A 27738-nucleotide genomic window follows, 5' to 3' on the forward strand; every position below is an offset into this window, starting at 1 on the left:
GAAAATAATACGTTACAGTGAGATTAAATAGTACCTGATAGTCGGAGGGGTGTGTCCAGGGGTGTCTTGAGGCCAGTGTCTGAGGGAAGTCAACGGCAGACACAAGGACGGCGCAAACGCCACAGATCTCCAGTAAGAGGTGACTTTTTAACACAATTTTCTCACCGAAACCTGCCGGTTGACAAGTGGTCGGGATCCATGTTCGCTTGACCGCTCTGATCCACAGTAAAGCTTCACCTCCGGGAATTTTAAATAAGGAATCACCGTGTGTTTGTGTGGCTAAAGGCTAAAGCTTCCCAACTCCATCTTTCTACTTTGACTTCTCCATTATTAACTGAACAAATTGCAAAAGATTCAGCAACACAGATGTCCAGAATACTGTGTAATTGGGCGATGAAAAGAGACAACTTTTAGCCGCAAATAGTGCTGCGTTACTATTTCCTGACAGTCCATGACGTCACACGTCGTCATTCCGCGACGTTTTCAACAAGAAACTCCGCGGGAAATTCAAAATTGCAATTTAGTAAACTAAAGCGGCCGTATTGGTATGTGTTGCAATGTTAATATTTCATCATTGATATATAAACTATCAGACTGCGTGGTCGCTAGTAGTGGCTTTCAGTAGGCCTTTAAATAGACACCCCCTTTTAGAGCAGTTGATCTGCCGTCTCTCTTTTCTGCTCTGCCCCCCTCTCCTGCGTTGAAAGGTTACCAGGTGACCACAGATGACGCGCTAGCTGTTCAAAGTCAGGACCACTCCCCTGTGCATCAGTTGGGGACTTGCCTCCACTCAAGATGGTCCCCTGCTGGCCCCACTATGGACTGGACTCTCACACTATTCAATCAATCAATGTTTACTTATGTAGCCCTAAATCACAAGTGTCTCAAAGGGCTGCACAAGCCACAACGACATCCTCGGCTCAGATCCCACATACAGGCAAGAAAAAACTCAACCCAATGGGTCAATGAGAACCCCCCTCCCCCCCCCACATCGAGTGGATCTACCATAATATTGTGAGAATCCAGTCCATAGTGGATCTAACATAGTCCAGTATTACCTAGATCCACTTGGCATCCATTGCACCGGTCGCCCGTGGGGGGATCCTCACATCTGCGGTCCCCTCCGAGAGTTCTCCTAGAGTTTTTTTTCTTGACCTTATATGGGATCTGAGCCAAGGATGCCGTTATGGCTTGTGCTGCCCTTTGAGACACTAGTGATTAAGGTCTATTTAAATCAACTTTGATTGATTGATATGTTAGATCCACTATGGACTGGATTCTCACAATATTATGCTAGATCCACTCGATGTGGCGGGGGGGGTTCTCATTGACCCATTGGGTTGAGTTTTTTCTTGCCTGTATGTGGGATCTGAGCCGAGGATGTCGTTGTGGCTTGTGCAGCCCTTTGAGACACTTGTGATTTAGGGCTACATAAGTAGTCTGTCTATCTGTGTTGGCCCTGCGATGAGATGGCGACTTGTCCAGGGTGTACCCCGCCTTCCGCCCGATTGTAGCTGAGATAGGAGCCAGCGCCCCCCCCCCCCCGAACCCAAAAGGGAATAAGCGGTAGAAAATGGATGGATGGATGATTGATAAACTTTGAAAAAAAGAAGTGCATTTAGACTTTCTTGAAAAAGTTTGTGGAATTCATTAATGAGGTCAACAGCATGTTTGTTTCAAAAAATGGAATTCTCACTTTTTATTGACACTTGTATGAGGACATGAGGGTGTCTGTGAGTGTAGAAAAAAGGATACACTAACACAAAAGCCATTAAACACTATAATAATATACAAAACCCCAAAACAGTGAAGTTGACACGTGTAAATAGTAAATAAACACAGAATACAATCATTTGCGAATTATTTTCAACCAATATTCAATTGAATAGACTGCAAATACAAGACATTTAATGTTCAAACCAGTAAACTTGATTGTTTGTAAATATGAACTAATTTGGAATTTGATGCCTGCAACATGTTTTTGAAAAAGCTGGCACAAGTGGCCAAATAGACTGAGAATGTTGAGGAATGTTCATCAAACACTCATTTGGAACATCCCACAGGTGAACAGGCTAATTGGGAACAGGTGGGTGCCATGATTGGGTATAAGAGCAACTTTCCATTATTTCCTCAGTCATTCACAAACAAGGATGGGGCAAGGGTCACCACTTTGTCAACAAATACGTGGGCAAATTGTCGAACAGTTTAAGAACAACATTTCTCAAAAAGCTACTGTTAGGAATTTAGGGATTTCACCATCTACGGTCCATAATATCATCAAAAGGTTCAGAGAATCTGGAAAAATCACTGCAAGTAAGCAACAATGCCTAAAACTTACATTGAATGCCCGTGACCTTTGATCCCACAGGCAGTCCTGCATTAAAAACCGACATCAGTGCGTAAAGGATATCACTACATCCATCCATCATCTTCCGCTTATCCGAGGTCGGGTCGCGGGGGCAACTGCCTAAGCAGGGAAACCCAGACTTCCCTCTCCCCAGCCACTTCGTCTAGCTCTTCCCGGGGGATCCCGAGGCGTTCCCAGGCCAGCCGGGAGACATAGTCTTCCCAACGTGTCCTGGGTCTTCCCCGTGGCCTCCTACCGGTTGGACGTGCCCTAAACACCTCCCTAGGGAGGCGTTCGGGTGGCATCCTGACCAGGTGGCCGAACCACCTCATCTGGCTCCTCTCCATGTGGAGGAGCAGCAGCTTTACTTTGAGTTCCTCCCGGATGGCAGAGCTTCTCACCCTATCTCTAAGGAAGAGCCCCGCCACACGGCGGAGGAAACTCATTTCGGCCGCTTGTACCCGTGATCTTATCCTTTCGGTCATGACCCAAAGCTCATGACCATAGGTGAGGATGGGAACGTAGATCGACCGGTAAATTGAGAGCTTTGCCTTCCGGCTCAGCTCCTTCTTCACCACAACGGATCTGTACAACGTTCGCATCACTACATGGGCTCAGGAATAAGAGCAGCTTCCATGAAATGCTCAGTCATTCACAAACAAGGATGGGGCGAGGGTCAGCACTTTGTGAACAGATGCGTGAGCAAATTGTTGAACGGTTTAAGAACAACATTGCAAGGAATTTAGGGATCTCACCACATACAGTCCGTAATATTATCAAAAGGTTCAGAGAATCTGGAGAAATTCCTGCACGTAAGCCGCGAGGCCGAAAAACCAACATTGAATGCCCATGACCTTTAAACCATCAGGCGGTACTGCATCAAAAAGCGACATCAGTGTGTAAAGGATATCACCACATGGGCTCAGGAACTCTTCAGAAAACCACTGTCAGTAACTACAGTTGCTCGATACATCTGTAAGTGCAGGTTAAAACTGCTGTGCAAAGTGCAAGCCATTTATCAACAACACCCAGAAACGCCGCCGGCTTCACTGGTCCCTAAGATGGACTGATGCAAAGTGAAAAAGTGTTCTGAGGTCTGACAAGTTCACGTTTCAAATTGTTTTTGGAAACTGTGGACGCCGTGTTGCCTGGGCCAAAGAGGGAACAAACCATCCAGACTGTTATAGGCGCAAAGTTCAAAAGCGAGCATCTGTGATGGTATGGGGGTGCATTAGTGCCCAAGGCATGGGTAACTTACACATCTGTGAATGATAAATAAATAAATGATAAATGGGTTGTACTTGTATAGCGCTTTTCTACCTTCAAGGTACTCAAAGTGCTTTGACACTACTTCCACATTTACCCATTCACACACACATTCACACACTGATGGAGGGAGCTGCCATGCAAGGCGCCAACCAGCACCCATCAGGAGCAAGGGTGAAGTGTCTTACTCAGGACACAACGAGGTTGGTACTAGGTGGGATTTGAACCAGGGACCCTCGGGTTGCAGACGGCCACTCTCCCACTGCGCCACGCCGTCCAATCACTTGTCCATGTATTTATTTTTGGAGTTAAATGTAAATTAAAAGGTTAATATCTGTATTCGCACATGTGCGCCAATTTTTTATACTCGCACAACCTATTTTTAGTCGCAAATGCAAATAAATTACTCACACTGTACATTCCTGCATACTTCACACTAAAGTCCCAATTTCGCCAAAATAATAGATGCTTTATTTTGTTTTATATCGACAGAAAAACCAACTTCAAAACAACATCCTTGGTAGCAGTCATGGCGCCTGTTGTTTAGTTGGCCATACTCTCTTTATACACAACTCTGAACTCGTGTGTTGCCTTAGCTAGGAAGTAGTCTCTGCCATAAAGTTGAATATGCTAATCCATTCTTAGTGTTTAGTCAGTAAGTATCGTACTTATTACACACCTGCTGTTTGATTGGACAGTCATCTTAGTTGTAGTTTTAAATACCAAATTTGGAGGTGTTGAAATCGGCTTGTAAAATCGCTAATGCTAATCAGCAGCATGACTATGGCAAAGCCAATGTGAATTAGCATCAAACCAGTGCATTTTGGAGAAGTGGAGTCACACTGTTTAATATCAGGTGTACTTTCTTTAATGGCAAGGAAAATTGCAACATTACCCAGAGGCAGTTTGGCTGAGTACTACCTAATGCAGGGGTGCCCATTACGTCGATCGCGAGCTACCAGTCGACCGCGGGGGGTGTGTCAGTCGATCTCCAGCCAGGCTTTTAAATAAAATAGACCTAAAAATTAGTGATCATCAATCTTCACCAAGACGTCACTTAAATGACATTCACGGTACCGGAGGGTCTTGTGAGATGACGCTGGCTGCTGCAAGATCATTATTATTAAATATGACCGAGAGGAAGGCGAGAAACACTTTTTATTTCAACAGACTCTCGCGCCGTACCTTCCGTCAAAACTCTAAAGGCCGACTGCACATTTCCTATCTTCACAATAAAAGCCCTGCTTCATGCTGCCTGCGCTAACTAAATACAGAGTCTCGGAAAACTGGCGTGCACAAGCGATCCCTCAGAAAGCTGGCGTGCACAAGTGATGCAAGCTACGGAATTTGCGGCCAATGTTTTTCTTGTAAAGTGTATGGAAGCTGGATGAATTAGATGCCAAAAACCAACCACTTTCATGTGGTATTGTATAGAAAGGACAACATTTTTTTCTCCTCCATTTGAAAATGTGGGCGTTATCATCATTACTGTCTGATTCCAATCAATGCAAGTCATCAGAATCAGGTAATACACCAATTTATATTCTTGTCTTCGTGAAAGAAAGACATCTATATGTGTTACACATGCTTGTATTATCATTAAACACATTTAACTTGTTTACAAAAATGTCTCTTTCATAGATAAATAAATATAAATGATATATATAAATGAGGTAGATCCCCTCGAGTTGGTCAATTGAAAAGTAGCTCGCCTGCAGAAAAAGTGTGGGCACCCCTGACCTAATGGATTGTTTCCTTGCCAAGTGCAGTGTAGTTTGCAACCGAGCAACAGAAAGTATTGAAATGCATTATTTGCATGGCATAATTTTACGTGACTCGATACAGAGTAATGCCAACAGGATTAGGTCAGTTCCTATAAAAGTACTGAATTTGGTACCTATCCATTGGTATACGACACTCTGAAAACCTCTTGAGAGGTCATGTGGCATACGAGACGTTCGAGTAACCTTCACTGTTTCATTACTTACTAAGTTGAAAAGGATTTGCGAATCATTGTATTCTGTTTTTATTTACGATTTACACAACATGCCAACTCCACTGGTTTTGGGTTTTTGTAAACAAATTCCTGTAAAAACATGCGCTCTGCTCTCAGTAAAACTGCAGAAGTTTCTGCAAGGTTCTCCTGAGCGCCACCTTCTCCTCAGGCTTGCTGTCTGGTATCATGGTGGCGCTCCTCTCCGCGCTCAGTCGGATGCCAGGCCTCTTCTCCCGCACCAACCTAAGCCCCTCCGGTGTGATGTTCCTGCAGAAGTCCACCTCCACCTCCTCCAGGGCGGCGCCGTGAGCCACCAAGCCGTCCAGGATGCGGTCCGTGACGCGGACGCAGTTCTCCAGCTGGAGGCGCCGCAGCTTCCTGCAGCTCTGCAACAGCGAGACGACATCCTGATCTGTGATGTGACCACAGCCAGCCAGTTTCAAGGAGAGCAGGTTCGGGCACCTGCAGAGTTAAGACACCACAATTACTGCTCTGACTCACCTTGCACGCGCCGCACGTCTTATAGCGGGAGGGGATTAGTTTGTGTAAAGAGGGACTAGTCTTAAGTAAACAGTTGCTGCTTGGAGCGTGTGCGTGTTTACGCCATGAAAGAGAGGAAGGTATTGACACACATGATGAAAAGAGAAGCTCAGGAAGGCAGCAATATGATCTGCTCGGCAATAAAGGCCTCGCTCCACCACCTCCCTCTGGGAATATAATGTGTCAGGGGTCACCAACGCGGTGCCCGCGGGCACCAGGTCGCCCGTAAGGACCAGATGAGTCGCCCGCTGGCCTGTTCTAAAAATAGCTCAAATAGCAGCACTTACCAGTGAGCTGCCTTTATTTTTTCAATTTTATTTATTTACTAGCAAGCTGGTCCCGCTTTGCTCGCCATTTTTAATTCTAAGAGAGACAAAACTCAAATAGAATTTGAAAATACAAAAAAATATTTTAAAAGACTCGGTCTTCACTTGTTGGAATAAATTCATGTATTTTTTTACTTTGCTTCTTACAACTTTCAAAAAGACAATTTTAGAGAGAAAATACAATCTTATAAATGATTTTAGGATTTTTAAACACACCTTTTTACCTTTTAAATTCCTTCCTCTTCTTTCCTAACAATTTAAATCAATGTTCAAGTATTTTTTTTTTTTTATATATATATATATAGTAAAGAATAATAAAAATACATTTTAATTTATTTCTTCATTTTAGCCTCTGTTTCGATGAAGAATAATTGTGAAATATTTCTTCAGACTTATTATGATTAAAATAAAAGAAAATATTCGGGCTTCACGGTGGAAGAGGGGTTAGTGCGTCTGCCTCACAATACGAGGGTCCTGCAGTCCTGGGTTCAAATCCAGGCTCGGGATCTTTCTGTGTGGAGTTTGCATGTTTTCCCCGTGAATGTGTGGGTTCCCTCCGGGTACTCCGGCTTCCTCCCACTTCCAAAGACATGCACCTGGGGATAGGCCCCTCCCACCTCCAAAGACATGCACCTGGGGATAGGTTGATTGGCAACACTAAATTGGCCCTAGTGTGTGAATGTGAGTGTGAATGTTGTCTGTCTATCTGTGTTGGCCCTGTGATGAGGTGGCGACTTGTCCAGGGTGTACGCCGCCTTCCGCCCGATTGTAGCTGAGATAGGCGCCAGTGCCCCCCGCGACCCCAAAAGGGAATAACCGGTAGAAAAATGGATGGATGGATTCTGGCAAATCGAGAAAATCTTTATAATCAAATTTAAATCTTGTTTCGAAGTCTTTTGAATTTCTTTAAAAAATGTTGTTCTGGAAAATTTAGAAGAAATAATGATTTGTCTTTGTTAGAAATATAGCTTGGTCCAATTTGTTATATATTCTAACAAAGTGCAGATTGGATTTTAACCTACTTAAAACATGTCATCAAAATTCTAAAATTAATCTTAATGAGGAAAAATGACTAATGATGATCCATAAATTCCTTTTTCAATTTTTTCAAAAAGACTTGAATTAGCTAGTTTTTCTCTTCTTTTTTCGGTTGAATTTTGAACTTTAAAGGGTCGAAATTGAAGAAAAACTATGTTTCAAAATTTATTTTTAATTTTTTCCCTGTTTTCCCCTCTTTTAAACCTTTCGTTTAAGTGCTTTTTTCATCATAAAAACCTTCCGTAAAAGGAAAAAAAAATGTACGACGTAATGACAGACAGAAATACCCAGTTTTTCATCCATCCATCCATCCATTTTCTACCGCTTATTCCCTTTCGGGGTCGCGGGGGGCACTGGCGCCTATCTCAGCTACAATCGGGCGGAAGGCGGGGTACACCCTGGACAAGTCGCCACATCATCGCAGGGCCAACACAGATAGACAGACAACATTCACACTCACATTCACACACTAGGGCCAATTTAGTGTTGTCAATCAACCTATCCCCAGGTGCATGTCTTTGGAGGTGGGAGGAGCCTATCCCCAGGTGTATGTCTTTGGAAGTGGGAGGGGCCTATTCCAAGGTGCATGTCTTTGGAAGTGGGAGGAAGCCGGAGTACCTGGAGGGAACCCACGCATTCACGGGGAGAACATGCAAACTCCACACAGAAAGATCCTGAGCCTGGATTTGAACCCAGGACTGCAGGACATTCGTATTGTGAGGCAGACGCACTAACCCCTCTGCCACCGTGAAGCCCCCAGTTTTTCATGTATAGATTTATTTATTAAAGGTAAATTGAGCAATATGGCTATTTCTGGCAATTTATTTAAGTGTGTATCAAACTGGTAGCCCTTCGCATTAGTCAGTACCCAAGAAGTAGCTCTTGCTTTCAAAAAGGTTGCTGACCCCTGATGTATGTGTTTCATCTTCACAGGCCGCACAATAACAGGATGTTTGATGAATTACAACTTGGCCGAGGGCTCATTTTATCGCCACGCATATTTGGCGGTGGCAGCGCGGCGCTGACAAGAGGCACGCCGGTGGCAGAGGCATGTCGCTCATGTCCGCTATTGCAGCTTACATAAAGACTTACATAATCTCACCGCTTTGCCACATGTGAGCCAAACATATTCCAGTGGAGGGTGGCGGGCGCTGCCCCAGTAACCTTATTGCGTGCCACGTGCACACGCACATGTGGCGTGATCACTTTTTAGTCCTTTATTGAAACAAATGAATAAAACCGCCCACTAAGGGAGATTCCCCCTGCTGACTGTGACATGAAGGCGAGAGATAAAAAGTGACATAAGACTCTCTCTCTCATGACGACTCCCTGTTTTTTTCAATGTGCATACTTTTATGTTCCTCTCTAATTCGGATCATTAAAGTGACGCAAATACAGTACATACACATTCACTGTACAATCATACACATACTGTACATACACAAGTACATATGCATACATACACTCATGCATATACAGTGGAGCAAAAAAGTATTTAGTCAGCCAGCGATTGTGCAAGTTCTCCCACTTAAAATGATGACAGAGGTCTGTAATTTTCATCATAGGTACACTTCAACTGTGAGAGACAGAATGTGAAAAAAAAATTCAGGAATTCACATTGTAGGAATTTAAAAAAATATATTTGTAAATTATGGTGGAAAACCATTCAAAGCTCTCACTGATGGAAGGAGGTTTCGGCTCAAAATCTCACGATACATGGCCCCATTCATTCTTTCCTTAACACGGATCAATCGTCCTGTCCTCTTAGCAGAAAAACAGCCCCAAAGCATGATGTTTCCACCCCCATGCTTCACAGTAGGTTTGGTGTTCTTGGGATTCAACTCAGTATTCTTCTTCCTCCAAACACGACGAGTTGAGTTTATACCTAAATGTATACATGGATGATACAGCAGAGGATTGGGAGAATGTCATGTGGTCAGATGAAAGCAAAATAGAACTTTTTGGTATAAACTCAACTGGTTGTATTTGGAGGAAGAAGAATACTGAGTTGCATCCCAAGAACACCATCCCTACTGTGAAGCATGGGGGTGGGAACATCATGCTTGGGGGCTGTTTTTCTGCTAAGGGGACAGGACGATTGATCCGTGTTAAGAAAAGAATGAATGGGGCCATATATCGTGAGATTTTGAGCCAAAACCTCCTTCCATCAGTGAGAGCTTTGAATGGTTGACCAAATACTTATTTTCCACCATAATTTACAAATATATTTTTTAAAATTCCTACAATGTGAATTCCTGAATTTTTTTTTCATATTCTGTCTCTCACAGTTGAAGTGTACCTATGATGGAAATTAAAGACCTCTGTCATCATTTTAAGTTGGGAGAACTTGCACAATCGTTGGCTGACTAAGTACTTTTTTGCCCCACTGTATGTACTCTGATGGTTAACGTGGACCCCGACAAGTTGAACAACTTATCCGGGTGTTATCATTTAGTGGTCAATTGTGATATGTACTGTACTGTAGGGGGGTTGGGGGGGTGTTCAGGTGGGCGGGGTTGGGGGGCTGGGGTATGGTGGTAGCGGGGGTGTATATTATAGCGTCTCGGAGGAGTTAGTGCTGCTAGGGGTTCTGGGTATTTGTTCTGTAGTGTTTATGTTGTTTTACGGTGAAGATGTTCTCCCGAAATGTGTTCGTCATTCTTGTTTGGTGTGGGTTTACAGTGTGGCACATATTTGTAATAGTGTTAAAGTTGTTTATACTGCCACCCTGATTGTGACCTATATGGCTGTTGATCAAGTATGCTTGCATTCACGTATCTGTATATCTAAGCCGCATATACTTTGTGACTGGGCCAGCACGCTGTTTGAATGGAGGAAAAGTGGATGTCACGACAGGTTGTAGAGGACGCTAAGAGCAGTGCCTTTAAGGCACTCCCCCAATATGGTTGTCCGGGTGGGAATCTGGAGAAATTCGGGAGAATGGTTGCCCCGGGAGATTTTTGGGAGGGGCACAGAAATTCGCGTCCGCTTTAATACTTTGCTCTCTGAGTGCTGTCCGGCCGGCCACATCTAGTGTGTGGCCGCTGACCCAGCGCTTAAGCGACTGCAAGGCATACTTGTTTAAAAGCCATACAGGTTACACTGAGGGTTGTGATATAAACAGCTTTAACACTCTTACTAATATGCGCCACACTGTGAATCAACACCAAACAAGAATGGCAAACACATTTCGGGAGAACATCCGCACTGTAACACAACATAAACATGACAGAAAAAATACCCAGAATCCCATGCATCCCTAACTCTTCCGGGCTACATTATACACCCACCTACCTCCGTGTATCGGTTGAGGTGGGCGGGGTTGGGGGGGTATATATTGTAGCCCGGAAGAGTTAGGGCTGCATGGGATTCTGGGTATTTGTTCTCTTGTGTTTATGTTGTGTTACGATGCGGATGTTCTCCCAAAATGTGTTTGTCATTCTTGTTTGGTGTGGGTTCACAGTGTAGCACATATTTGTAATATATGTATATGTATATATATATGTATATGTATAAATATATATATATATATATATATATATATATATATATATATATGGGCTTCACGGTGGCAGAGGGGTTAGTGCGTCTGCCTCACAATAAGAAGTTCCTGCAGTCCTGGGTTCAAATCCAGGCTCGGGATCTTTCTGTGTGGAGTTTGCATGTTCTCCCCGTGAATGTGTGGGTTCCCTCCGGGTACTCCGGCTTCCTCCCACCTCCAAAGACATGCACCTGGGGATAGGTTGATTGGCAACACTAAATTGGCCCTAGTGTGTGAATGGGAGTGTGAATGTTGTCTGTCTATCTGTGTTGGCCCTGCGATGAGGTGGCGACTTGTCCAGGGTGTACCCCGCCTTCCGCCCGATTGTAACTGAGATAGGCGCCAGCGCCCCCCGCAACCCCAAAAGGGAATAATAAGCGGTAGAAAATGGATGGATATATATATATATATATAGGACATTTATCATTTGTTTTCAAAAGGGTTACAAAAAAGTGTGACCTCAAAAATGTACTGTGGGGCCGCATTTTGAAAAGTCCTAGCCCCAACACTGATGGAGTACTGGTGCGCGCAAAAATAGCAGCAGGCGGCTGTGGCCTGCGGGCCGATTCTAATACTGATCAAATATCATCCCGGGGCCCATAGATAATTCATTCGTGGGCCCGCTGGCCTTGACTTTGACACCTTCGAGCAAAGGTCAAAGTTAGGGTCAACAATTTTTTGCCCGAGCTTTCTCACAGTCATAGTTTTTCCAATAGTATTAGTTCTTAAGAAGATAAACAATCCTATAGATTTTGAACAAAATGCTCGCTGAGGTGATAAAAATCCCCACGTGTCCAAAATATCTCCCCACGTTTTTGTTTACTGTGTTGAAGCAGTCACATGTTTTTCACACTTTTTGGGACGATTCCTATCCGTCAGATGAAGGACCCTGCTGACTTGGCAGGGCGTCTGGTACATATGTGACACTAAGGTCAGGGGTCATACAGTGTGAGCACATGTTGTTACTGCTCCTCGCGTGTTGGAGGGGATCTGAGGAATGGTGACCTGGTTCGCTCTAAGGACAGAGGTCACATTATAATTCTCGTGGATATTTTTGGACAGCAAAGGGAGCTTTATTATAGAAATAAGATTATCCCCTCTTTATTTTTTCTTTCCATGGAAGACGTGTTCAGGCTGCTATGAATCAAATAATAATTGCACACTGTGAGCCTTGTGACATTTCCCAAAAGAACTACAATTACCTCAATAACGTCCTATTTGGTTTCTGAACGCTTATTTTATCTCCTCAAAATTATGCAGACAAGTTCATATTCAGGTTGGAAGTGATTGTTTGCAACATGTTATACCGTATTTTCCGGATCGTAGGGAGCACTGGATTATAAAGAGCACTACTGATGAATGGTCTATTTTTTATCTTTTTTCATATATGAGGCGCACCGAGGGCTTCACAGTGGCAGAGGGGTTAGTGCGTCTGCCTCACAATACGAAGGTCCTGCAGTCCTGGGTTCAAATCCAGGCTCGGGATCTTTCTGTGTGGAGTTTGCATGTTCTCCCCGTGAATGCGTGGGTTCCCTCCGGGTACTCCGGCTTCCTCCCACTTCCAAAGACATGCACCTGGGGATAGGTTGATTGGCAACACTAAATTGGCCCTAGTGTGTGAATGTGAGTGTGAATGTTGTCTGTCTATCTGTGTTGGCCCTGCGATGAGATGGCGACTTGTCCAGGGTGTACCCTGCCTTCCGCCTGATTGTAGCTGAGATAGGCGCCAGCGCCCCCCGCGACCCCAAAAAGGGAATAAGCGGTAGAAAATGGATGGATGGAGGCGCACCGAATTATAGGGCACATTATCCATCCATCCATTTTCTACCGCTTATTCCTTTTGGGGTCGCGGGGGGCGCTGGTGCCTATCTCAGCTACAATCGGGCGAAAGGCGGCGTACACCCTGGACAAGTCGCCACTTCATCACAGTAGTGCACATTAAAGGAGTTATATTTATTAAATTTTTTTTCTAAATATAAAAAACTTCCTGGTAGTCTACATAACATGTAATGGTGGTTCTTTGATCAAAATGTTACATAGATGATGTTTTACAGATCATCTTCAAGCCGCTTCCGGATGCACCGTTTTGTGGGCGGTCTTATTTACGTGGCTCGCCTTCGGCAGCGTCTTCTCCCCGTCATCTTTGATGTAGCGGTGTAGCGTGCAAGGACGGGAGTGGGAGAAGCGTCAAAAAATGGAACTAACTGTTTTAATAACATTCAGACTTTACTTCAATCAACAACCGAGCAGCATCTCCTCATCCGCCAGTAATGTGTCCCATGAAAAACCGTCCCACCAGAATTCTCTAATAACTAAAGTTCCTTGGGTGAATAATGTAAACTCACTATACCAGTATGTTTTAGCGCTTTCATGGCAGATATTAGTAAGAACTTTACACTGCTTTATATTAGAAATGGCAATAGCGGAGGGTGAATGTCCCATAACAGAGAAAAAGAAGAAGCTGGTACGTACAGACTACAAAGGTGGATGTGCGCAATTTTTTAGGACTTATGCAGATCCCAAATACAGATCAGCAGGTGCCAGAAGGTAAGAAAAGTTGCTTTTGGATAATAACAAAACGGCAGATAATGTCTTACCTTATACACACACCATAATAATACTCGTATGTTGAAGCATAGTACAATCCATCTAGCTGAGTAGCTTAATAGCTTACCAAAGTCGTACTAAAACATTTTGATAGATTTTTGGGCACTGTGTATGTTCTATATTTTTAATGGAACATATAAAATGTTGGTGTTGTTTACTTGAGTCATATTGCATATTGCAGTCTACACATATCTCTTATGTGTGGCCATACTTGCCAATCTTGAGACCTCCGAATTCGGGAGATGGGTGCGGGGGGGGGTTGAGTTGGTAACAGGGGTGTATATTGTAGCGTCCCGGAAGAGATAGTGTTGCAAGGGATTCTGGGTATTTGTTCTAGGTTGTGTCTAGGTTGTGTTACGGTGCGGATGTTCTCCCAAAATGTGTTTGGTGTGGGTTCACAGCGTGGCGCATATTTGTGACAGTGTTAAAGTTGTTTTTACGGCCACCCTCAGTGTGACCTGTATGGCTGTTGATCAAGTATGCATGGCATTCACTTACGTGTGTGTATGAGCCAGATATGTTATGGGCCTGGGCCGGCACGCTGTTTGTATGGAGGAGAAGCGGACGCCAAAGGCAGTGCCTTTAAGGCACGCCCCCAATGCTGCTGTCTGGCCGTAAATCGGGAAACATTTGGGAAAATGGTTGACCCGGCAGATTTTTAGTCTCCTGCGAAAATCGGGAGGGTTTGCAAGTATGTGTGTGACTGCCATCATATTGCAGTCTACATGTATCTCTTATGTGTGACGGACTGTCATTTCACCATGTACCAAATAAAATAGTTTTGAGGTCGGTAAGCACAACCAAAATCATTCCAAACATTAGGTGCACCGAGTTATAAAGCGCACTGTCGAGTCTTGAGAAGACAAAAATGATTTTAGGTGCGCCTTATTGTCCGGAAAATACGGTACTTTGGATCCTCTTTTTGTGTGCTTCTGAGACTATCCGGACTACCCGGACAAGGCATGCTTGTGTTCCCGCTGGTTCGTAGTAGAAAGCCTCCATTTATCTCCGTGTGGAATTTTAATACGCTGCAAAGTGCCGCATATACCACCCACCTCACGCTGTGTGTTGATACTTTGTTTGCACGTTAATCAAAGGCAGTGTCGTGGTCATCTCGCTGGAAAATGCATTAAAAAGAGGAGACGAGGGAGTGGACGCTATACAGCTTCTTCCATAAAAAGGCGTGAGACGCTGAGAGAGGTCTTCACGGAGGGGAGAAGCAGGCAGGAAAGGACAGATGCACATGTTGGTTCCTCTGACAACAACAAAGAGCCAATTGTAAGCTCCACCTGCGTGCACAGACTGGGCGGAGCTCGGTTCCGAGTGGCTCTTGAAGGCCCCCCCTCCCACACCCACCCCCATCAGGGCCTGTCTGCACCCAGCCCTCCAGCCCTCCTTGTCATGTGCACCCAGCTCTGGACAGTTTGGGGAGGGGTCTATCAGTATGCTATGCGCGATAGGCTCAAAGGCGTCAAAATAGAAGAGCCAGACAAAGTAGGCGGTTCCAGTTCGGACTGGTTTCGCAGCTCATGTGCGGGTTCTCAGATTTCAGCAAACAGGAAACCCACACAGGGTCATTCAGGCTCTCTCTCTCTCTCTCTCTCGCTCGATCTCTTTCTTACTTGTCTTTGCAGCTGCGGAGTCCCTGCGTGCACATCACCTCTCTGCGGCTGCCCGGAGGTGCATGAAAGTGCTCATTACGCCTCTGCAGGCCTGACAGCCTGTGTGTTCTCACTTTGACAGGAAGTGCTTTTTTTTTTTTCTCCCAGTGACCGATCAAATGCAGCTACTGCCGCATCGTTCACGAAAAGATAATTACACGTCTGTTATTTTCACTCGTGTCCTTCACAAGTGTCGCACTGTTTTCCTCCTAATGCTCAGGCACACGCTGCCTATAATGATTTCCTTCCTCGTCACCAGCAGCAGCTAAAATTACACCGACGACACGCCGGCCTGCTCAGTCCAAATATATCATGTATTTACCTTAAGCACAAGGCGGTGACTAACCATTTCAGTACTTGTTTGTGTTAATGGAAGACATGTTAGTTTGCACCACATTTTAAAAAAAAGTCGGTCCTCAATTGATCAATTACCGACATTCATGAAGTACTGTATTTTTCTGACTATAAGGCGCACTTAAAATCCTTTAATTTTCTCAATTTTTTCTACTGTACGGCATAGTTCTGGTTGTGCTTACCGACCTCGAAGCAATTTATTTGGTAGATGGTGTAAAGCAGGGGTGCCCACACTTTTTCTGCAGGCCAGCTACTTTTCAATTGACCAACTCGAGGGGATCTACCTCATTTATATATATCATTTATATTTATTTATTTATGAAAGAGACATTTTTGTAAACAAGTTAAATGTGTTTAATGATAATACAAGCATGTGTAACACATATAGATGTCTTTCTTTCACGAAGACAAGAATATAAGTTGGTGTATTACCTGATTCTGATGACTTGCATTGATTGGAATCAGACAGTAATGATGATAACGCCCACATTTTCAAATGGAGGAGAAAAAAAGTTGTCCTTTCTGTACAATACCACATGAAAGTGGTTGGTTTTTGGCATCTAATTCATCCAGCTTCCATACACTTTACAAGAAAAACATTGGCGGCAAATTCCGTAGCTTGCTTGATTGACATTCACGGCACCCGAGGGTCTTGTGAGATGACGCTGGCTGCTGCCAGTTCATTATTATGAAAAAATGACAGAGAGGAAGGCGAGAAACACTTTTTATTTCAACAGATTTTCGCGCCGTCCCTTCCGTCAAAACTCTAAAGGCCGACTGCACATTTCCTATTTTCACAATAAAAGCCTTGCTTCATGCTGCCTGCGCTAACAAAATAAGAGTCTCGGAAAGCTGGCGTGCACAAGTGATGTGCACGCCAGCTTTCTGAGGGATCGCTTGTGCACGCCAGTTTTCCGAGACTCTGTATTTAGTTAGCCCAGGCAGCATGAAGCAGGGCTTTTATTGTGAAGATAGGAAATGTGCAGTCGGCCTTTAGAGTTTTGACGGAAGGTACGGCGCGAGAGTCTGTTGAAATAAAAAGTGTTTCTCGCCTTCCTCTCGGTCATATTTTAATAATAATGATCTTGCAGCAGCCAGCGTCATCTCACAAGACCCTCCGGTCCCATGAATGTCATTTAAGTGACGTCTTGGTGAAGATTGATGATCACTAATTTTTAGGTCTATTTTTTTTAAAAGCCTGGCTGGAGATCGACTGACACACCCCCCGCGGTCGACTGGTAGCTCGCGATCGACGTAATGGGCACCCCTGGTGTAAAGATAAGTGTGCCCAGTAGATGGCAGTCACACATAAGAGATACGTCTGACTGCAATATGATGCCAGTAAACAACACCAACATTTTAAATGTTCCACAGAGGATATAGAACATTACACATGGTGCGCAAATATCTGTCCAAATGTTTTTAGAACGACTTCGGTAAGCTATGAAGCCGCACCGCTTGATGGATTGTACTGTGTGTCAAAAAACGAGGATTATTGTGTCCTGGGCATGACGTTAAGTGCATCCGGCAGTGGGGTCTTGGGGAACTAGGAGGTTAACCCCTTCACTACTGTTAACCCAGGTGGCCCTTGGCTAAGGCCTAGTACCTGACTGCCCCCTAGCCAGGGATACAGTGAAGACCTCAACGGCGGAGCAGGCGGAAGAAGGTAGATTTAAAGGCCTACTGAAATGAGATTTTCTTATTCAAACGGGAATAGCAGGTCCATTCTATGTGTCATACTTGATCACTTCGCGATATTGCCATATTTTTGCTGAAAGGATTTAGTAGAGAACATCCACGATAAAGTTTGCAACTAGAGAAATGCCCTGCCTCTACCGGAAGTCGCAGACGATGACGACACACGTGTGTGGACTCACATATTCACATTGTTTTTAATGGGAGCCTCTAAAAAAAAGTGCTATACGGACCGAGAAAACAACATTTTCCCCATTAATTTGAGCGAGGATGAAAGATTCGTGTTTGAGGATATTGATAGCGACGGACTAGAAAAAAAAATTATTAAAAAAAAAATAAGTAAAGAATAAAAACGCGATTGCATTGGGACGGATTCTGATGTTTTTAGAGACATTTACTAGGATAATTCTGGGAAATCCCTTATCTTTCTATTGTGTTGCTAGTGTTTTAGTGAGTTAAATAGTACCTGATAGTCGGAAGGGCGTCTACACGGGTGTGTTGACGCGCAGTGTCTCAGGGGAGTCGACAACAGCTGTATGGACGACACAAGCTAAGCTTTTCTCCGGTAAGAACTGACTTTTTAACCACAATTTTCTCACCGAAACCTGCTGGTCGACATGTGGTCGGGATCTATGTTGGCTTGACCGCGCTCTGATTCATAGTAAAGTTTCACCTCCAGGAATTTTAAACAAGGAATCACCGTGTGTTTGTGTGGCTAAAGGGTAAAGCTTCCCACCTACATCTTTCTACCTTGACTTCTCCAATATTAATTGAACAAATTGCAAAAGATTCAGCAACACAGATCCAAAATACTGTGTAATTATGCCGTTAAAGCAGACGACTTTTAGCTGTGTGTGTGTGCAGCGCTCATATTTCCTAAAAACCCGTGACGTATTGCATACACGTCATCATTACACGACGTTTTCAAGATGAAACTCCCGGAAAATTTAAAATTGTAATTTAGTAAACTAAAAAGGCCGTTGCAATGTTAATATTTCATCATTGATATATAAACTATCAGACTGCGTGGTGGGTAGTAGTGGCTTTCAGTAGGCCTTTAAGAACTACCACAACGGCTGCGATGGCAGGAGAAGGCTGCAGCAGAAAAGGGTCCCCAGTCATGTTGGACTCCATGCCATTGGACTCTGACTCGATTCTGTCAAGGATCGTGTGGTGACTGTCTGTGCACCAGTCTCCCCGCGATAAAGTTACGCACAGGCATCCACCATAAAAGGATACTCCCCTACAATGAGGATCATCATACTCGTTCGAGGGACCGCCCATGACGAGTATTATTATGGTGTGTGTATAAGGTAAGACATATCATCTGGCGTTTTGTTTCGCAATATTACGCAAAAGCAACTTTTCTTACCTTCTGGTACCTGCTGATTGTCTTTGGGATCTGCATAAGTCCTGGAATTGCGTGCATGTCCGCAATTGTAGTCCGTGGAGACGCCGTAGTCTTTTTCTCTACCTTCTTATGTGACATTCAAATTCCCCTGTTGCCATTTCTAATATAAAGTAGCGTAAAGTTCGTACTTATATCTGTCAGTAGACTAGCTATCAAAGCGCTAAAAACTGTTGTCAGTTTACATATTTCACCCACGGAACTTTAGTTATTAGAGAGTTCCGATCGGACGTTTTTTCACGGGACACATTTCCGGCATTGTTATTGCACTAGTGAGCCACGGATGAGGCGATGCTGCTCTGTTATTGAAGTAAAGTCTGAATGTCATTAAAACAGTTAGCTCCATCTTTAGACACGTCTTCCACTCCCGTCCTTGCACGCTACACCGCTGCAACAAAGATGACGGGGAGAAGACGCTGCCGAAGGTGAGCCACATAAATAAGACCATCCATCCTGAAGCGACTGTCAGAAAGCGGCTTGAAGACGATCTGTAAAACATAATCTATGCAACATTTTGACCAAATAACCACCCTTACATGTTATGTAGACCACAAGAAAGTGTTTTACATTTAGAAAAAAAAAAAGACCCCTTTAATGCACCCTATAATCTGGTGCGCGTTTTGTATGAAAAAAAGACCTGAATAGACCATCTCATCGGCATTGCGACTTTTAATCCGGTGCTGCGCCCTATTGTCCGAAAAATACGGTATTTGAGGAAAAAATCTGAATTTTGCTTTGATTGGCACTTACGATTTATTAGAGCTGCGTAATATAGATGATATAAATGATAGCGCTTTAAATGATATTGTCATATCCTGATATTGCGTGTTGATGACACATTCTAGCTTTGTCCGTTAAGTTTGAAAGCGACACACGAATAACCGTATCTTCAACGCAGTCTAGCATCCTCGTCTCCATGGTGGCAAATAAATTACGTTTTATTTTTTTTACAAGTTACCTTATCATTGGAGGGCTAGAGGACAAGGAATAGCTAAACACTACATATTAAGAGGTTACAAGAAAACATAGCTAACCGCAAACCTAGAGCACTTGAATGTAAACAAAGGCAAGTATAGTATCAGTAAAAGGTATCTGAACAAAATTTTTCATTATCATAAAATAGTTTTCTGTTGTTTTTAGTATTAATTCAGAAAAAAGTCCCAGGACACAGAGGACTATAAGATGAAGACCCAAATGGTTTAAATAAGAGACAATGGTAGTTTTTCCTTCTGTTTAGTTCAGTGGTTCTCAAATGGGGGTACGCGTACCCCTGGGGGTACTTGAAGGCATGCCAAGGGGTACGTGAGATTGTTTTAAAATATCCTAAAAAAAAAGCAAAATTTCAAAAATCCTTTATAAATATATTTATTGAATAATACTTCAACAAAAAAATTATGTCTTTTCATAAACTGTGAAAAGAAATGCAACAATGCAATATTCATTTTTGTGGACATGTTCCATAAATATTGATGTTAAAGATTTTATTTCTTTGAGAAGAAATGTTTATAATTAAGTTGATGAATCCAGATGGATCTCTATTACAACCCCCAAAGAGGGCACTTTAAGTTGATGATTACTTCTATGTGTTGAAATCTTTATTTAAAATTGAATCACTTGTTTATTTTTCAACACGTTTTTAGTTATTCTTATATCTCTTTTTTCAAATAGTTCATAAAAGACCACTACAAATGAGCAATATTTTGCACTGTTATACAATTTAATAAATCAGAAACTGATGACATAGTGCTGTATTTTACTTTTGTATCTCTTTTTTTCAACCAAAAATGCTTTGCTCTGATTAGGGAGTACTTGAGTTAAAAAAATGTTCACAGGGGGTACATCACTGAAAAAAGGTTGAGAACCACTACTTTAGTTCTTTAGCAATCCTGTGTTTTTGTCCTATTGTATCCATTTTCTAACTCTTCGGACTATATTCTGATTATAATTACGATTTAAATAATCATTCAATTATCTTGAAAATTTTAAGACATTTTAAGGTCATTTTAAGTATCAGTATGACAACTTCTGCCCCTGTTACTACTTGGTATTGGATAACCAAATTTGCAATATCACCAATAAGTAATGGAAACAACAGACTAATAATTGCTCATTATATTGTAACAGCAGTGTAGAAAAAGCTATATTACAACAGAAAGTAACCACATATTAACAGTAAATTAGCAACTAGATTAATAACAGTTTTGACAAAATAAAGAAAATGATGCAATATGTTACCGCAGCTTTAACTGGGAGCCTTTGCAACCGGTTTTGAAATGCTTCTATTATCATTTCTATGCCAAATAATATATGATTACATGTATCGTTATCCTAAGAGGCTGCAATGTTTATTGCAATATAGATTTTAGGCAATAGCACCCATCCCTATCTAACTGAGATACCTAAATATTAGAAACAACTCTCAGCAGTGCTGCAACTACATTGATAATCTGTATTCAATATCTACCAGCATATTAAAATGAAGCAATATCAATCAATCAATGTTTATTTATATAGCCCCAAATCACAAATGTCTCAAAGGACTGCACAAATCATTACGACTACAACATCCTCGGAAGAACCCACAAAAGGGCAAGGAAAACTCACATCCAGTGGGCAGGGAGAATTCACATCCAGTGGGACGCCAGTGACAATGCTGACTATGAGAAACCTTGGAGAGGACCTCAGATGTGGGCAACCTCCCCCCTCTAGGGGACCGAAAGCAATGGATGTCGAGCGGGTCTGACATGATACTGTGAAAGTTCAATCCATAGTGGCTCCAACACAGCCGCGAGAGTATATCTTTGAAAAGGAAATCCTTAAATGGCATAACAGTGTCCAAGTGAAGTGAAGTGAATTATATTTATTTAGCGCTTTTTTCTAGAGACTCAAAGCGCTTTACATAGTGAAACCCATCATCTACATCACAGGTGTCAAACTCAAGGCCTTGGAGTCAGTTGAGGCCTGCCTCATTAGTTTATATGGACCACGAAAGCCTGGAAAAAATTGGTTTCAATAGAGTACTTTTATTTTATTTTACTAAATGCATTCGTTCTTTTATTTTGTGATGTTATTATATACTGTATTACAAAACTAGTTGTGTGAGCTAAATATCTGCTTGTCACTTTTATTTATGATTTTAAAACAAGTTGTACATTAAAAAAAAAATTGAATAATCAAATGCATATGTATTTCGATTAATGTAATGGGTTGTACTTGTATAATGGGTTGTACTTGTATAGCGCTTTTCTACCCTCAAGGTACTCAAAGCGCTTTGACACTACTTCCAGATTTACCCATTCACACACTGATGGAGGGAGCTGCCATGCAAGGCGCCAACCAGCACCCATCAGGAGCAAAGGTGAAGTGTCTTGCTCAGGACACAACGGACGTGACGGGGTTGGTTCTAGGTGGGATTTGAACCAGTGACCCTCGGGTTGCGCACGGCCACTCTCCCACTGCGCCACGCCATGGCGACTTATCCAGGGTGTACCCCGCCTTCCGCCGAATGCCACTGAGATAGGCTCCAGCACCCTCCCCCCTCCCCCCGAAAGTGACAAGCGACAGAAAATGGATGGATGGCTGATTAATCACAGGTTATTACCCGCATGCATAATGTGAATTTATATAAAAAGAAAGCATCCATTACTGCGATGTGGTCCTCAATGAAAATGAGTTAGACACCCCTGATCTACATCTTCGAACTGCAGTTAGACCACAGTGTCTGGCCCAAGGACAACGGCAGTGACTGTGATGGGATCGAACTTGGAACCCTCAGGTTGCTAATGAAGTGGCCTGCGTAATGCATAGTTATTGCATGGCGCAGTGGTTTGGCGTCACAGTCCTTGAGAATGTTGCATGATTGTACTTGTCCATTTTCTGTAGTGGACTGAACATGCAATGATAGGATAAAGCCAGAGACACACACAGACACACACACACTCACATGCGGCAGACATGAGCCAGAAAGGTGCTGACCAATCCCTCATGTTTGCTGCAGATGTCCCTCTGGAAGGAGCTCTTAAGCCAGTCCTCGATGTTGCACACCTTCAGGACCCTGCTGGAGTACCAGCAGACGGACAGGTAACGCAAGGAGACTCCCAGAACAAAGTTGTCTCTCCTCAGCTCAGAGGGCGAGCAAAAATGGAGCAGGTTCCACAGGCGGGGGTCCAGGAAGACGTCACGCAGCCGCTCGCAGGTTAGAGACAAACTCCTTCGGCTGTCCTTGTCCAGGAAGGAGAAAAGGTGCAGGAGACACTCACGGTTGAGCTGGTGGAGATGCATGGCGAGGCCTGGTCCCTGAGACGCAGACGGGCCTGATGGTAAGCAGCAACAATGAGCCTGCAGCTCGTATTGTGTGGCCTAGATACATGATGCCTCCTCGGGCGCGTGCTGCAGGCCTGCACATATAAGGCTGTGGAGGGGAGGCTATTTTGGGAAGACAACTGCCAGTGCAGTCAGAGAGGGAAGTGTTTGAGCCACACGCTCCCTTTCCATCTGTCACGGCTCTCAACAGGCGGCCAACAGCCCACTGGGGTGAAGCAGATGTTTACACTGTCCTGGCCTAGTTATCTGATACACACACACACACACACACTGAAACCTCCACACAATGTCACACTCGCTTTAGAAACCCTTCTCCACTTCAATATTGCTTGACTTTCTCTCAATGCAGAATGATGTTATTGTTAGTGTCTTCCAATGTTCATCAGTTCAATGGACGGTCCATGAAGTACTCAAACAAGAGGCTGTAGTTCATGCAGACACTTTTGCACATGCACATGATTGAGGGCGACAAATAAAACGTGTGCTAACTATAAAACTGCATGTACTACAAAAAAAACGGAGGGAATCACCCGACTTGGAGGATGTTTAGTCAGTTGTTTAATTTTGGAGGAAAAACGCAGATAACAGACGAGGAAAACCTATATTACATTAGATGGCAACTTTCTGGCTTCAAAAAAACACCTATTTACAAAACGCCAAAACCAGTGAAGTTGGCACGTTGTGTGAATCGTTAATAAAAACAGAATACAATCATTTGCAAATCCTTTTCAACCTATATTCAATTGAATAGACTGCAAAGACGGGCTTCACGGTGGCAGAGGGGTTAGTGCAGGGCTAGGGAACATATGGCTCTCGAGCCAGATGTGGCTCTTTTGATGACTGCATCTGGCTCTCAGATAAATCTTAGCTTATCTTAGACGTTGCTTAACACGATAAGTAATTAATAATTCCACTGGTAATCAAAGTGTTGAAAATAACGTTCAAAATATTAAACATTCTCATGCATTTGAATCCATCCATCCGTTTCTACCTCACCTTTATCGCATTAATGGTCAAAAGTATTTTATTTATTATTGGTTAGCTTCAGAATAACAGTGTTATTAAAAACAATAAGAGATGCACGCATTTAGTTGTTGTAATCTGGGAGAGTCCAGATGAAAAATGAGGTGTAGAATTCTCTCGTCAGAGCGTGGGATGACACTGTACAAGAGTACAGGTCTACGGCTTCCTCATCATTGAGCTAAATTGAATCCAGTCTTTTTTTAATTTCTTGCTTCTTGTCTGTTTAATAGATGTCATCAGTGTTTGAACCTGACAGTTGTATTCAGTGTTAAAAATATTATATGGCTCTCACGGAAATACATTTGAAAATATTTGGCTTTCAGGGCTCTCTCAGCCAAAAAGGTTCCTGACCCCCTGGGTTAATGCGTCTGCCTCACAATATGAAGGTCCTGCAGTCCTGGGTTCAATCCCAGGCTCGGGATCTTTCTGTGTGGAGTTTGCATGTTCTCCCCGTGACTGCGTGGGTTCCCTCCGGATACTCCGGCTTCCTCCCACCTCCAAAGACATGCACCTGGGGATAGGTTGATTGGCAACACTAAATTGGCCCTAGTGTGTGAATGTGAGTGTGAATGTTGTCTATCTGTGTTGGCCCTGCGATGAGGTAGCGACTTGTCCAGGGTGTACCCCACCTCCCACCCGATTATAGCTGAGATAGGCGCCAGCACCCCCCGTGACCCCAAAAGGGAATAAGCGGTAAAAAATGGATGGATGGATAGACTGCAAAGACAAGATACTTAATGGTCAAACTGGTAAACTTTATTTTTTGCACATATTAGCTCATTTGGAATTCGATGCCTGCAACGTGTTTCAAAAAAGCTGGGAGAAGTGGCAACAAAGACTGAGAAAGTATAGGAATGCTCATCAAACGCTTATTTGGAACATCCCACAGGTGAACAGGTGGGTGCCATGATTGGGTATAAAAACAGCTTCCGTGATATGCTCAATCATTCACAAACAAGGTTGGGGCAAGGGTCACCACTTTGTCAACAAATGCGTGAGCAAATTGTCCAACAGTTTAAGAACAACATTTCTCAACGAGCTATTGCAAGGAATTTAGGGATTTTCACCGTAGATTTCACCATCTACGGCCCGTGGAGGTTCAGAGAAGATGGAGAAATCACTGCACATAAACAATGTTATTACAGTCCTTCTATCCCTCAGGCAGTACTGCATCAAAAAGCGATATCAGTGTGGAAAAGATATCACCACATGGGCTCAGGAACATTTCAGAAAACCACTGTCAGTAACTATAGTTTGTCGCTACATCTGTAAGTGCAGGTTAAAACTCTACTATGCAAAGCGAAAGCCATTTATCAACAACACCCAGAAACACTTTGTTGGGCCTGAGCTCATCTAATATGGACTGATGCAAACTGGAAAAGTGTTCTGTAGTCTGAGGAGTCCACAATTCAAATTGTTTTTAGACACTGTGGACGGTGTGTCCTCCGGAACAAGAGGACAAGAACCATCTGGATTGTTTTTGGCGCAAACTTCCAAAGCCAGCATCTTTGATGGTATAGGGTGTAACTCACACATCTGTGGAGGCACCATTAAAGCTGAAAGGTACATACAGGTTTTGGAGCAACATATGTTGTCATCCAAGCAGCGTTATCATGGATGCCCCTGCTTATTTCAGCAAGACAATGCCAAGCCGTGTGTTACAACAGTATGGCTTCATAGTAAAGGAGTGCGGGTACTACACTGTGGTCAGGTGACCTTTCTGAAGAAGACTGCAGATGACAGTCGAAACATGCCAGGTAAAAATTCCATCTAATATGCCGAAAATATGCTTTGATTACAAGAAAATTTGAAAAAGTATATATTAAAAAAGAAAGTGCCATTTTAGAAGGCTGAAATTCTACACACTATTGTTTTATGTCAAATACATTGTGGTGGGGCATAAAAATAAACTGTTTAAAAACGTTTGTAGCTATAGTGTGGAAAGGGGAGAACAACCTAAGCAAAAACCTACTCCAATCCTTGGGATGGGCATCTACATCAACAAAAGGACAGACTGTAAAAATAAAGAATAAAAATAAAATATATATATTTTTTTTAACTTGGGATGTGTTGCAGACACTGCTGGACTGGATCCGGCTTGCAGGCCATAGTTTGGGGACCCTTGATCTAGCGGTTTTGACCACATCGTTGAGTTTCGATTGATGCTGTGAGGCTGGTACAGTATTTGCTCAAGCGGGACTGCAGAAGTACAGTACAGCCTGACCTACTTCATTATCCAACATACACAATGCAATTCTTACAGTGGCTTTAAGGTTTCCAAAAGAAGAAGTCCTCAGTGTGAGTGAAAGTCACATGCTGTTACTCAACACTTCTTCAAAGGTGAATCGGCCACTTGGTGTGCGTTAGAAATTGCTCAATTGTAGTGCAAAGGACATACCATTAGAGCAGAGTCATAACCCCCAACTCCATTGCCAGTCATGTCCTGTTCTATTTGCTATCTGAGAACACAAAACTGAGGATATTGGGAAATGCCAGGACTGGGACTATAGTACATTCTGTACAATGAGTCACCGTGCCACCATGTCCTTAACTAGTTTTGTGGGTGAGCAAACATCATGTGGCAATATGAGCTCATTAAAAGTGGTGTGGATATAAAACGTCAGAGGAGAATAACATAGCCATTTAAAATTGAGTCCACCAGCAGCTGCTTACGAGTTCGCACGTTCTTTTTTTAAGGAAAAAAAGCGATGGCTGACTCATTCCGTGTGTGTGTGTGTGTGTGTGTGTGTGTGGCAGAGACAAAGGCTTATCGTCACCTTACATGTTGCTTACAATCTGCTTGCTATTTGTCCAAGTAGCTGACAGAGAGTGTGGCCATTTTAATAAAATAACTTTACAGAACAAAATAATCTAAATTACAACTTTACAGACTGGACAAATTGTAGATCATTAGTGTGAGAGTGAATGTTGTCTATCTATCTGTGCTGGCCCTGCAATGAGGTGACAAGTCCAGGGTTTACTCCGACTTCCGCCTGAATGCAGCTGGGATAGCACAACCCTGAAAAGTACAAGCGGTAGGAAATGGATGGATAGTATATGCTTGCAGTAAATGTAGCTTGTGAGAGTGCACGTTGGCAAAGTTTGAAGTTTGCCGCTGCTGTTCACATTGATGACCTGTGACTGCTGCGTCAGCTCCACTACTAACCACATTGTGAAGTATGCGGACGACACAACAGTAATGGGCCTCATCCGTGACAACAACGACATGGACTACAGGGAGGAGGAGATACATCTGGTTGATAGGTGCAGAACCAACAACCTGGTCCTGAACGTCGACAAGACCAAGGAGATCATCGTTGACTTCAGGAAGCACCAGTGCAGCCACGCTCCACTCTTCATCAACGGCACAGCGGTGGAGGTGGTAAGCAGCACCGAGTTCCTGGGGGTGCAGATCACTGACAACATAACCTGGTCCCTACACACGCTGAGCTCTTGTAAAAAGAGCTCAGCAGCGCATGCACTTTTTGCATCAGATTTAAAGAGCACAGCTCCCTCCGCCCATTCTCACCACATTCTACAGAGGCACAATAGAGAGCCTACTGACCAACAGCATCTCTGTCTGGACTGGAGCCTGCAATGCCTCAGACTGGAA

General features: G+C 43.4%; 2 protein-coding genes across 4 annotated transcripts in view; both read right to left on the reverse strand.

The window, feature by feature from the left end:
• Positions 1–1670: 1670 nt before the first annotated feature.
• Positions 1671–23264, reverse strand: LOC133563528 (F-box and leucine-rich protein 22-like). Its single transcript, XM_061917692.1, has 2 exons — positions 22723–23264; positions 1671–6071 (listed from the first exon to the last, which is right to left on the reverse strand). Exons 1-2 carry the CDS (start codon positions 23058–23060, stop codon positions 5723–5725), a joined length of 687 nt encoding a protein of 228 aa, XP_061773676.1. The 5' UTR covers positions 23061–23264; the 3' UTR covers positions 1671–5722.
• A 1595-nt stretch (positions 23265–24859) lies between these two features.
• The window catches only part of LOC133563527 (ubiquitin carboxyl-terminal hydrolase 3-like), a 19403-nt gene continuing 16524 nt past the window's right edge, over positions 24860–27738 (reverse strand). For all 3 annotated transcript variants that reach the window (XM_061917689.1, XM_061917691.1, XM_061917690.1), the window contains exon 10: positions 24860–27738. This exon is cut by the window's right edge and continues 1300 nt beyond it. The gene's annotated coding sequence lies outside the window, so the exon portion shown is untranslated.

Source organism: Nerophis ophidion, linkage group LG12 (assembly GCF_033978795.1).
Source record: "Nerophis ophidion isolate RoL-2023_Sa linkage group LG12, RoL_Noph_v1.0, whole genome shotgun sequence".
Classification (NCBI taxonomy): domain Eukaryota; kingdom Metazoa; phylum Chordata; class Actinopteri; order Syngnathiformes; family Syngnathidae; genus Nerophis; species Nerophis ophidion.

Coding starts and splice junctions, on each gene's coding strand:
- LOC133563528 (XM_061917692.1), bottom strand. CDS start 23,060: ATGCATCTCCACCAGCTCAACCGTGAGTGTCTCCTGCACCTTTTCTCC. Junction 6,072..22,722: donor CTGGCTCATGTCTGCCGCAT/GTGAGTGTGTGT, acceptor TTAACTCTGCAG/GTGCCCGAACCTGCTCTCCT.